The sequence below is a fragment of the Caenorhabditis briggsae genome (genome assembly GCF_000004555.2).
Source record: "Caenorhabditis briggsae complete genome, chrIII, whole genome shotgun sequence".
NCBI classification, from domain to species: Eukaryota; Metazoa; Nematoda; class Chromadorea; order Rhabditida; family Rhabditidae; genus Caenorhabditis; species Caenorhabditis briggsae.
The window spans coordinates 3,769,041-3,781,558 of record NC_013490.2 but is presented as its reverse complement, the minus strand read 5'-3'; the positions used below and the strand labels follow the sequence as shown (position 1 = coordinate 3,781,558).

The 12,518-nt window shown below is 42.0% G+C and overlaps 5 protein-coding genes across 5 annotated transcripts; 3 read left to right on the top strand and 2 right to left on the bottom strand.

The window, feature by feature from the left end:
* Positions 1-222: 222 nt before the first annotated feature.
* Cbr-mrps-17 lies at positions 223-795 on the bottom strand (the record flags this gene model as incomplete). Its single annotated transcript, XM_002634637.1, has 3 exons — positions 223-520; positions 565-644; positions 691-795. 3 exons carry the CDS (start codon positions 793-795, stop codon positions 223-225), a joined length of 483 nt encoding a protein of 160 aa, XP_002634683.1.
* A 374-nt stretch (positions 796-1,169) lies between these two features.
* Cbr-tag-170 lies at positions 1,170-1,848 on the top strand (the record flags this gene model as incomplete). Its single annotated transcript, XM_002634638.1, has 2 exons — positions 1,170-1,604; positions 1,657-1,848. The coding sequence occupies 2 exons, from the start codon at positions 1,170-1,172 to the stop codon at positions 1,846-1,848; spliced, it is 627 nt and encodes a 208-aa protein (XP_002634684.1).
* Positions 1,849-2,102: 254 nt separating this feature from the next.
* Cbr-vps-16 lies at positions 2,103-5,294 on the top strand (the record flags this gene model as incomplete). Its single annotated transcript, XM_002634639.1, has 7 exons — positions 2,103-2,215; positions 2,263-2,348; positions 2,665-3,230; positions 3,289-3,476; positions 3,523-4,585; positions 4,688-4,908; positions 4,955-5,294. The coding sequence occupies 7 exons, from the start codon at positions 2,103-2,105 to the stop codon at positions 5,292-5,294; spliced, it is 2,577 nt and encodes an 858-aa protein (XP_002634685.1).
* Positions 5,295-5,900: 606 nt separating this feature from the next.
* CBG19672 lies at positions 5,901-9,072 on the top strand (the record flags this gene model as incomplete). The annotated part of the gene is made up of 5 exons (XM_002634640.1): positions 5,901-7,286; positions 7,333-8,020; positions 8,067-8,626; positions 8,674-8,834; positions 8,877-9,072. 5 exons carry the CDS (start codon positions 5,901-5,903, stop codon positions 9,070-9,072), a joined length of 2,991 nt encoding a protein of 996 aa, XP_002634686.1.
* Positions 9,073-9,263: 191 nt separating this feature from the next.
* On the bottom strand, positions 9,264-12,217 carry Cbr-mel-32 (the record flags this gene model as incomplete). The annotated part of the gene is made up of 5 exons (XM_002634641.2): positions 9,264-9,430; positions 9,477-10,300; positions 10,364-10,701; positions 10,756-10,887; positions 12,143-12,217. 5 exons carry the CDS (start codon positions 12,215-12,217, stop codon positions 9,264-9,266), a joined length of 1,536 nt encoding a protein of 511 aa, XP_002634687.2.
* Positions 12,218-12,518: the final 301 nt, after the last annotated feature.

Here is a 12,518-nt window from a genome sequence, read left to right as displayed (position 1 = left end):
CTGGAATTTTTTTTTAATCTGGAAAAGCTTTTAAAAAGAGCAAGAAAAGATATAATAAAAGAGAAGATAACTTGGGGATGAATAAAGAGATGATGAGCGAAATCATTAATTTTCAAATTTTATTTTAATAATTTCAACAGAAAAAAAGCAACAAAAATAAACGAAAACTAACTATTAGAAAAAAAAAAGAAAACTACTGAGATCTCCTATCAACAATCCAATCTACACATTGGCCTCCTTCTCCTGCTCCAATCGTCTGATTTGCAGCGCTCTTCTCTCCTCAAACAACATTGATTCCTCTTCCAACGGTTTGTCAACCACTTCTTCCACCAAAACTTTCTTCAAATCGATCTCATCGGCGAACGTATCGTTGAAAATCTTGCGGCCGGTGACTGGGTCGACAACGTTTCCGAATTTGAAAACGACGCGGTCGACCATATGGGAGACGTTGGCTTTTGGGCGGGATGAACCATCGATTTGTTTGATCAGCACTGTATCTCCAATATTTCCAACTAAGGTTCTGGAATTTTTAATTGATTTTTATTCCGAATTCAAAAATCTAACCTGTCTAGTGCCCAGAAGTCGAAAGATCTGGCGAAATACTTTTTAAGATAGATATTGAACTCGTTCATTTGGCATCGAACCTGAAAAAATGATCTTATAAATTCAAAAAGTATTGGAAATCCTTACTTGAGCGCATGGAATTCGGTCGATTCCGATTTGAGTGATATCGGTGATTTTACCCATCAAAATTTGGGTTCCGACGCGAGACTTCCACACTGAAGTTTTCGGCATCTGAAATGTGCATATTTAGGGGTTCATTTGATATGTAAACATTCAGAAGAAACAGAAAACGATGAAAAAAATAGCGTCGCAAAAATTGAACACTTTTCTACTGAGTCTGCGACTAGCCGTGGCGGTGTTTGCGGACAATGCAAGCGAGCTCCCCCAAAACTATTTTTGGAATGAAAATTCATAGAATTTCTAAACCTTCTTGTTGTTTCCGTCTCTCTCTCTTCCTTCTTATTATCGATTCAGAATGATCTGAAGCGTGCGCAATTAGTCTGGCAGCAGCAGAGCACCCCTCCCTCCTATTCTTTTTCCTGTTTCTATGGAAATTTCCAAAAATTTGTGAAACCCAAATTTATGAAATTCAAAATTTTCAGAAAATGGCTGCCAATATTCAACAACAATTTGGAGAGCAACTTCTCCGTGCCGCTCAAGTTGTCGAAGAGCAAATCGACCAGGAGATGAACAAGCTGGAAAATTTAGAAGAGGATGATCTTGAAGTGATCCGTCGTCAACGTATGGAACAGATGAAGAAGGCGCAGAAGGACAAAATCGAAATGCTTTCGAACGGACATGGAAAATACGAAGAATTGGCAGATGAGAAGGAGTTTTTCGAGGCGACGAAGAAGAGTGATCGTGTCGTGTGCCTCTTCTATTTGCCTGGAAACTTCCGCTGCAAAATTATCGACAAGCATCTCGAAATTCTTGCCAGAAGACATGTCGGAACCCGATTCATTCATATCAACGGAGAAAAAGCTCAATTCCTGTCCACTCGTCTCAACATTCGTGTCATCCCAACAATCGCTATTATTGTGGTAAGCATCCGGTTTCAAAATTGAAATATAAACAAAATTTGACATTATTTAGAAGCAAAACACCGTTGACTACATTCGCGGATTCGATGATTTGGGAGGCAAAGATGATTTCACCACGGAAACCCTTGAACATCGTCTGGCTCGCTCTGAAGTGATTACTGTCGAGAAGAAGCATGTAGCCCCGGCTAAGAAGAAGATCATCCGGTCCGGAGTTGATGAGTACGACAATGAAGAGGACTGGTAGATGACCGTACTCTGATTTTCCCCTTCTAATCAATTTCTTTGATTTTAATTCGCTGAATAATTATGTGCACTCAGATGATCTCACATAATTTCTCTCGCTTCGGTTGTCCGTAACCTTCCTGTTCTCTGAAAATCTATATATTCAAATAAATTGCATGATATTCTCAGATAGTTGTTCTAATTATTTCGGTAACTATCCACTTTTATATTCCATTTTAAAAAAAAGTAATGATAACAACTGAATTAATTAAAGTCATGAAGGAGTCAACTAGAACTTCCACGCCCTCATCTGGGGCAAAACCCAAAGGCGATAGAGAAATTTGTCTCCGACCGAGTAGTTCGGTATTTTTAGGAGATCAGCAGTTATAGTAAGTCAGCTGACAGTCGCAATTAAAGATAATTAGGAGTAATTCAGCTTCACTCAAGAGTATCTGGCGACGAATTCGTTGAATATGAAGTATGTTGTCTACTTCGCAGCTTGCCAGTTTTCGGGACCAATCGGTAATTTTTTTTTTGTAATTTTTGACATTAAAATGGTCTCTTTAATAAAATTACTTCGAAAAATTCGAAATCCATCGAAAACGCCAAGTTCTCGTTCATGAGGGAATCCTAGTCCAAGGCCACTGTGTGCGCTGTTTTTTGTGTCTTTTTTCTAAATTTTCAGAAAAAAATAATTTTTTTTCTTTGAAAATTCGATGAAGAGAACAAAAAAGTCTCGAATTTTTCCGAATATTTTCGAATAAAAGCAAAAAAACACCACAATTTTTTGATTGGAGTCCTTTTTTAAGTAGATTCATCATACTGAAATTTTTTACAGCTGTCATTTACGCCGCCCCAAAATCATGGTTCATCTGGATTCGCACGATCAGTGGGCGAATCTTAAAACGAGATTTGCCATGCACAGATCCAGTCTTCATCGATTGGACTCGCGCCCATTGCCTCCTTGTCCTGAGCAAAAACGGAAGAGCCCAAGTGCTTTCATCGATCGGAGAGAAGGTTTCCGAAGTCTTTTTCGATAATCAAGTCTCCGATGTCCATGAGTGTCGTACATTTGCCACGTCACGAGGGGATAGTGGAATCGCAGTGATGGATGTAGATGGGCAGGTAGCAGTGGTGAATTCTGTGTCGGAACCAGTGATTTGGAGCATGAGACCTCCATACTCAGAGCTTCCGACGGCGTGGACAGCGTTTCAGCCACACTCTCAATTGACGCATATCCTTTTGATTTTCGAGGCAGTTTTTCTGATGGGATGTCAAGGAGAATCACTTCAAGTTCAGAATCATGCTTCGGTTTGGGTGGATTCAAGTACAAAATATGTGAAATGCGTTGTTGATGATGCTCGGAGCAGGATTGCGATGATGACGGAGAATGGAAAGATACAGGTAGAGAGAGAGATAAAGAAAGACGCAGACATTTTCGAAATTATACGAACCTATTTAGATCGTCTCCATTGACCTGTCCACCTGCTTCTGCACAGTTGAAGTCACCGAACACGAGATTGGAAAATGCATCAATTTCGGATGGGTCGGAAATTCCGTTGTATTCGTTCAAATGTCCTCATCACTAACTGTCTTTGTCAACGTCAGTGCTCGGAGGAAGCCAGGAGACGAAGTACGGTTTATGAGTATGTAAAAATCCACGTCGCACTTTTAAACAGACATAATTTTTCTTCAGAAAAATGACAGCTAATGCTCGAATCAGTGTAGAACCCGATGGCATTCGACTCTTTGAATCCACTCGAGTGGAATTCGTTGAAGCGGCCAGCAGGGAAAAGATTGCAGTTCTCAACCGAAGCCTTAATGAAGACGGTGCCTATTTGTACAAAGCGGCTCAAGAAATGGAGCAAGGAACCGGTCACAACTCATTCGCTGCTTCTACAGTAATCCAGGATATGTACAAAGCTATTGATGACTGTATCTCGACGGCATGTGACACGTGGCAACCAGAAGAGCAGAAGTTGCTTTTGAAGGCTGCTAGATTCGGCATGGCTTATACCAATACGACACCGGATACTACAAAACTGATGAGAGCAATCAAGGAGATCCGAGTGCTCAATGAGCTTCGAATGGTTAGAACTGGCATCCCTCTCACTCATCGGCAGTATCGAATCATTGGAGATACTTGCATAATCAATCGTCTTATCGACATGGGCTCCTACAGTGTCGCCATCAAAGTAGCTCAATGGCTCGGTGGAGAGAATTGTGAGAGTGTGGATCGAGTACTCCTCGAATGGGTTCGTCGTTCGATCAGCAAAGTGTCTCGGAGCAATATGAAGATGGATCAACCTGCACTGGAGGCTCTAGATGAGAAGATATCCGCGAAGCTGCTACAGTTCCCACATGTATCGATGGCTGATGCTGCCCGTCGAGCTATCGAAGCCAAGCTTCCAGAGCTCGCTAGACTTTTTATTCGACGAGAGACGGATGACGAGAGCCACGTAGCTGTTCTCCTACAGTTGAACGATGTGTCAGCAGCACTTACAAAGGCAGCAGCGTCCCAGAGACCTCAACTGATCCATCAAGTGGTAAGACATTTGATGACAAGTGAGAGCAGATCCAGTTATGAATTGGCTATCAGTAGAATCCCACTTGCTCAATGTCTTTATCAAGACCTAGTTCGTCAAGAGGGAGAAACAAGAGGAATCTCTTCTCGACAGATGTTGGCGCTCTTGGAGCAAGCTAGCGATTTCGAGAGGCAAACGCTGTTTCATTTCGATGTTGCTGAAATTGAGAGAAATGTAAGTTCTGCGCTTTTGAATCAATACCAATTACCTAATACATATTTATACCTAATTACCTAATTCTACCTAGTTTCCAAAATCCTAATCGTCGCATTTCAGCCCAGCGAACGTTTGAATGCTCTCCGTCGTGCGAAAGATGCGGCGAAAAGCATGGGTGACAAAGCGATCGAGGAGATTCTGAACGATGTCAGTGCATTTGCTCCATTGCAAATTCAGCGGGGTCAAGCGGATATGTCGGTGAGGGATACGATTATTGAGATTGCGGATGATACGGCGAAAGTGGCTCAGTTGAAGCAGCAAGCGAGATTGAACGATAAGCAGTAAGACTGGAAATCTAGGTTATTTTCTACAGTACTATATTTCCAGAGTTCTCCTATGGACTATCGAAGGTCTGGCAAAGAAGGGAAAAATGGAGCAGTTGTTTGATTTGGCTCAGAAACGATCGCCAATTGGATACGCGCCATTTGTCAAAGCCTGTGTTCGATACAAGAGAAACGAGGAGGTCAACAAGTACTTCGCCAAAGCCAATGGCTACTCAGATCTGGTCGCTGCGAATCTGGCCAAGAAGAATTATGTGGATGCTGCCAAGCTGGCTTATGATCGGAGGGATCGGGAGGTACTCCATGCTATTCACATGAAGTCCCACGATGATCCGGTGCAATGTCCGAGAGTGAAGCAGTTGCTGAATTCAATGGATCAGGCTTGATCTAATTTATGTAAATTATAGAAATTCTGTGATACTTATGAACATATTGCCTATTTTTTTTTGTTTTACGAGTCAATAAATCTGCCTTGCTATGTCTTCTTCTTTGCATTTTCTGAATGTTTCTGAGTGTCTTTTTATCACTTTTATTTATCTTTTTTCTCTTATTCTCTATTTTTCTGGTACAAAAAGATCGGAAATTGGCTCTGGTCCCAAAACGTAAACTACCGTAATCTATTTTATTTCCGGATTTTGCAGCTTTTTTCTGCCATTTTTATTAGAAAAATCAAATAAAATCGCAAAAAATCGGTTACTGTAGTGGTCGTTTTGAGACCTTCGGCCTCGATTTTTTTTTCAAATTCTCGTAATCTAGAATTTCTTCTGTTTTCCGGATTTTTCTTGCTCTTTTTTACTGCTTTTTCGGCTATTTTCCCCCTGGTAGTGAAGAGATTGACGAAAATGCACGAAAATCGATAAAACCCGGAAAATTTTTTTTTTGGATTACGGTAGTTGTCGTTTTGAGACTTTCGTCCACGGCCAAAGCTCCAATTTTTCGTACCAAACTAATATCTCAATTTTCCAAATTCTCCCCTTTCAGCCTTCCCGAAAATGTCGGCTTCGAAACTGTGGTCTTGCACCGAAACGGTGCTAAATGGAGGTATCAAACTGTTCCTGTACTCTTCGAAGAATACAAAACTGCGTGTTGCCATCGGAGAAGTTCCCGGACCAATGGTCCATGGAGCGGTGTCATTTGTCACTGAAGCGGATTCAGATGACGGTCTTCCACATACACTCGAGCATCTTGTGTTCATGGGAAGCAAGAAGTATCCATTCAAAGGAGTTCTTGATGTGATTGCTAACCGTTGTTTGGCAGATGGAACCAATGCGTGGACTGATACAGACCATACCGCCTATACGTTGAGTACAGTAGGATCTGATGGTTTTTTGAAAGTTCTTCCAGTCTATATAAATCACTTGTTGACCCCAATGCTGACAGCTTCTCAATTCGCCACTGAAGTCCATCATATCACAGGAGAGGGAAACGACGCAGGAGTCGTCTATTCTGAAATGCAAGATCACGAATCTGAAATGGAGTCAATCATGGATCGGAAGACGAAAGAAGTCATCTATCCACAACACAACCCATACGCCGTTGATACTGGAGGCCGCCTGAAGAATCTTCGCGAATCGTGTAGTCTTCAAAAGGTTCAGGACTACCATAAGAAGTTCTATCATCTTTCAAACATGGTGGTTACTGTATGTGGAATTGTGAATCATGAGCAATTGCTGGATATCATGAATGAGGTGGAGAATGAGCATATTGTCACTAATCCAGATCATTTCCCTAAACCATTCAATTTCACTTTACCCGAAATCAAGGAATCTACAGTTCATAAAGTCGAATGTCCAACTGATGATGCCTCGAGAGGAGCTGTAGAAGTCGCGTGGTTTGCTCATCATCCATCGGATCTGGACACCCATTCTTCTCTTCATGTTCTTTTCGATTATATGTCCAACACTTCTGTATCACCACTACAAAAAGACTTCATCCTTTTGGAAGACCCCCTTGCCAGCTCAGTTTCCTTCCATATCGCCGAAGGAGTCAAATGTGACATGCGACTCAATTTCACTGGAGTTCCTGTGGAAAAACTAGAGCAAGTGGTTCCAAAATTCTTCGATAAAACCATCTGTGAACATTTGGAAGAGGCCAATTGGGATATGGAGAGAATGGGATACTTGATTGATCAGAGCATTCTCAATGAACTTGTAAAATTGGAAACCAACGCTCCAAAGGATATCATCTCTCATATGATTGGACATCAGCTGTTTGATAATGAAGACGTGGAGCTTCTGAAAAAGAGAACCAATGAGGTTGACTTTTTGAAGAAGTTGAAGTCTGAGCCAGCTTCTTATTGGGTGCAATTGATCAAGAAATATTTTACAACGCCTAGTGCAACGGTTATTGGAGTGCCAGATGAGGAGCTTGTTGATAAGGTAAGCCCAAGAAAGTTATACGTTGAAAATATGGGAGTCATTTCAGATTGCCAAAGAAGAGGAGGAAAGAATTGAAGCTCAATGCAAGAAACTTGGTGAGAAGGGACTTGAGGAGCATGGCAAACTTCTGGAACAAGCCATCAAGGAGAACACGGCCAACCATCCAAGTGCTGAACTTCTCGACCAGTTGATTGTGAAGGAATTGGAAGCATTCGATCGGTTCCCAGTGCAATCATTGACTTCTGAATCACCATCTCTCACTGCTCAACAAACCAACTTCCTCTCCCAATTCCCATTCCATATCAATCTTCACAACTGTCCAACTAAGTTCGTGGAGATCTTCTTCCTCATGGACGCTTCTAATCTTTCTGTTGAAGATCGTACTCTTCTATATCTCTACACTGATCTTCTATTCGAGTCTCCGGCTATGATTGATGGAATCCTTACATCCGCTGATGACGTCGCCAAGCTCTTCACCAAGGATCTAATCGACCATTCGATTCAAGTTGGAGTCTCCGGACTTTACGATCGTTTTGTTAATCTTCGAATCAAAGTTGGAGCTGACAAGTATCCATTGCTCGCGAAATGGGCTCAAATTTTCACCCAAGGAATCGTTTTCGATGCGTCAAGGATTCAAATGTGTGCACAGAAATTGGCTGGAGAGGCTAGAGATCGCAAGAGGGATGGGTGTACTGTTGCTTCAACGGCAGTGGCTTCATTGGTTTATGAGAAAAGTAAGTTTTTAATTTTTGATTCAGATCATTAACATACCATTCACAGACACCAACTGCCTTCTTTTCGACGAACTTGTTCTTGAGAAACTCCACGAGAAGATTTCAAAAGAAGCTGTCAAGAATCCAGATGCGGTTATTGAGAAACTCGAGCGAGTCCGTAGTGCGATCTTCTCGAACGGAGTCAACGCTCACGTCATTGCCGATGTTGATGGAATCGATCCTAAGCTTATGAGTCAAGATCAATGGACTTGGGTTCAATCGGATCCTCGATTCGGACCAGGAACCCGTTTCACAGCAGAAGCAGGAGAAAACGTTTCCCTTCAACTCGGAAAAGAGCTTCTTGTTGGCGTTGGTGGTTCTGAATCATCATTCATTTATCAAACCACCTTCATTGATGCCAATTGGAATTCTGATGTTCTGATTCCAACAATGATATTTGGTCAATACTTGTCTCAATGCGAGGGTCCGTTATGGCGTGCAATCCGTGGAGATGGTCTTGCCTATGGAGCTAATGTGTTTGTGAAGCCAGATCGCAAACAAATCACTCTCAGTCTCTACAGATGTGCTCAACCAGCAGTAGCTTACGAGAGAACCAGAGATATTATTGTTAGTTTTTGGCTTATTTTCCATTAATTAAAAAATCTATTTTTCAGCGCAAAATCGTCGAAAGCGGTGAAATCTCCGAGGCTGAATTCGAAGGAGCCAAGAGATCCACAGTTTTCGAGATGATGAAGAGAGAGGGAACTGTTAGTAGTGCTGCGAAAATCAGTATTCTAACAACTTCCGTCAGACTCCTCATCCATATAATATGTCAGTTCTGAATAACGCCTTCATCTCAAAATTCTAAATGTTCCAGTGAGCTCTGCCGCCGCATCTGGAATTTGACATCCGATGAAATGGTCAAAATCGGAGGACCCCCAATGGCTCGTCTCTTCGATGACAACTGCTTCGTTCGTTCCATCGCCGTTCATCCTTCGAAAATCAACGAGATGAAGAAGGCGTTCCCGAAGTGCACCAAGATTAAGGTATCGGATTTACAGTTCTCTTGCTAGTCCCTAAGTATTTTCTTTGTTTCTTTGGGTACATGTTTTTTACTTGTTTCTGCTCAGATTTTTGATTTTTGTTAAATTTATTTATAATGCTATTTTCTTTCTTATTCAAACTGCGAATCAAACATGAAATTGATAAAACTGGAGTGTTAAAAGAGGGGAATGCAATTGAAAAAAAAAAACAAAAGTTTAGTTTAGAACAAGTCGTTTCCTGGAATCTCAAATTTGCCAGAGAACTCCTCAACCCGCTTGGCCAACTCGGCGACTTCTTGCTTGAATTGCTCATTGGTGGCGGTGAATGCCTTGAAGTCCTTCAGTGTTTTTCCAGCCTCAGCGTTGTATTTCTTGGCAATTTGAACACCTGAAATTTAAGACTTTAGATAAAGAGAACCCAGATACAAGGTTACCTTCATGAATGAAATCTCCAACCTTCTCGAAGTCTTGCTCCTTGAATCCACGAGAAGTGAGAGCTGGAGTTCCCAATCGGATACCTCCTGGTCTTAACGCCGACACATCTCCTGGACACGTATTCTTGTTGCATGCAATATGAGCCAAATCGAGAATGTGCTCAGCACGAGCTCCCTCGACACCAATTGGACGCAAATCGACAAGCAACAAATGGTTGTCAGTTCCACCAGTGGCCAATGAGTATCCGTGCTTCTTTAATCTCTCAGCCAACGTCTTCGCGTTCTTCAGAATCTGCTCTCCATATTGAACAAAGTCTTCCGAGAGACATTGTTTCAAAGCGACAGCGATTCCAGCGATAGTATGGTTGTGTGGTCCACCTTGAAGTCCTGGGAACACGGCTGAGTTGATCTTCTCCTCAAGATCGTAGAGGGTCTCAACACCCTTAGCATTCACTGATCTGACTCCCTTTCTGTAGAAGATCATAGCTCCACGTGGTCCACGAAGCGACTTGTGAGTGGTGGTTGTAACAACGTCAGAATACTCGAATGGCGATGGGATGAGTCCAGCGGCGACGAGTCCAGAGATATGCGCCATGTCAGACATCAAATAGGCTCCGGCCTTGGTGGCGATCTTGCGGAAACGCTCGTAATCCAAGTGGCGAGCATAGCAGGAGACTCCAGCGATGAGCACCTTTGGACGGAAGAGCATGGCGTTTTCCTCGAGTTTATCGTAGTCAATTAGGCCGGATTGAGCATCAACTTTGTATGGCATCGATTGGAAGAATTCAGAAGTGGCAGACACTTTGCGAGCTGGGGTGAAGAAGCTGAAACAATCAAGGTATTGTCTCGAAGATAAACTGAAGCTAAGCTAGCTAAAAAACTCTTACCCATGGGTCAAATGTCCACCATCCGGCAAATCAAGACCCATAATTCTTCCATTGGCACCAACGAGAGCAGTGTAAACAGCAAAATTAGCTGGAGATCCCGAAAGCGACTGTACATTGACTCCCCACTTGGCTGGATCCAATCCGAACACCTCGAGAGCTCTCTTCTGGCAAAGGATCTCCATTTGATCGATGAACTCGTTTCCTCCGTAGTACCGAGCTCCCGGATATCCCTCACTGTACTTGTTGCACATTGCGGAGCCAAGAGCATCCATGACAGCTTTGCTGGTGAAATTCTCAGAGGCGATGAGCTCGAGACCACGGCGTTGGCGGCTCTTCTCCTGAAAAAAGGAAAAAATGTGCTGAAAATGAGTTTTAAAAATGGGATAACTTACATTCTTCATGATATTGAACACTTCTGGATCGATCTTCTCAACATGATCCTTCAACAGATTCTCGTTGTTGGCATATTTCTGACGTTGAACTGGCTCCAGAGGAGTGTGCACTTGACGATCGGCCATTGTGAACTGAAAAATTGATTTAAGCATTCAACAGAAATAGAAAATCTGATAGGAAAAAGCAAAAGTGAACATAACTGGACAAAAAGCAAAAATCAGACAAATGGGAGGAGGGGAAATGCAAATGATTCCACATATGGAATCGGTGGTCGTCTGTGTTGTTGGCTGTGTGTGGGGGGAGGAAACTGGATCGAGAACTGATCATATCTTTGCACCGGGAAGTGTTTCGAACGCGCATCATTCAAGATTGTTTCGGGAAAATGTTTCAAAGATCTTTCGAAAAAAAAACGCGGGATTTCAAGAAAAATCCAAAATTTCGAGTTTCGTGTCGAAACCCCACATTCCGAATTGGACAATGTTCCTTTAAAGTTCTACAGTAATCTTTTTTTACAAAATTTTACAGGATTTCAGTCCAGAAAATTGGGGGGTACGACGAGTTCGAACGTTTTCAAAATCGAACAGACCTAAAATCGAACTGATTCAATTCAGAACAGTCCTTTTTTCGCACACTTACCAGAACAGAACGCGAACAGAATCGAACTGTTACAAGTTCGAACTGGTAAGGGGTCGAACTGTCCCAAATTGGAACACTGCCTGCAACAGAGCGCGCAGGAAAGCACACAAAACATCGTAATTTTTCGAAAGATCAAGGTCTCAAAAATCGCCAAATTTAAAGGGAAAAAAACAAAAAATCCGAATTTCGCATCGAGACCCTACCAATCCGAGTAATGTTCCTTTAAAATTCTACAGTAATCATTATATTATTTTTAACGAAATTTTACAGGTTTTCGGTTCAGATTCAGCGATTTTTCGAGACAAAAAAGGGTTATTTTTCACCAAAGGTGTCTTTTACAAATGGTGACATTCAAATGTTGGACAAGAGGAGGCGACGGCAGTGAACAATAAAAAGTGCGAGCGCCAAGCTGTTGCAAAAACAAATTCAAAAACCAAACTTGACAATATTTTTTCGTTCGAAAAATGCACAACTTGCAACTAGCAGAATAGAATATAAAAAACAGAACGAAGAAAAAAACAATTGTCTGTCTTATCACCACTGGCGCTGGGTCAGTGTCAATGATATTCGGTTTACTGGACAAGACAAGGATAGATAAAAGAGTGATAAGCGCGACGAGATTTTTTATGATGACGAAGATCACTTTCTGATCGAGAACACAAAGTGGACAGAGAGAAAAGCCGAATTGAAATTTGGCGCCAACGAATGAAGTACATATGTAATGAAGTCTACGAAAAAATGCAGACAAACCTGAGATGCCAACAAAACTCTGGATCCGGCAAGCAATCCTGTCATTGTTTTTCTACTCACTGCTCTCGCGAACATTCTGGAAAATTGACCGATTTAGAGAAAGTTAGAATGAAGGCGTCTATAAAAAGTATCGATCACGCCAGACCTCGATCGTTATCAGGTCTTATCAGTTCAGTTGTTGCAAACAAGACAAAAGGCAAGAAATTTCTTGAGAAACTTGCCTTTTTTACGAATTCAGTAGTTTGAATGCGAACCTTGAAAAGCCAAAGAGTTTGACCGCTATCGCCGACAATTGATAACGATGTCATCCCACGTTTTCCAGAGAGCACAAGGTCAAATAGCACACAATCGGTTTATTAGGTCGAAATTGGGTTTC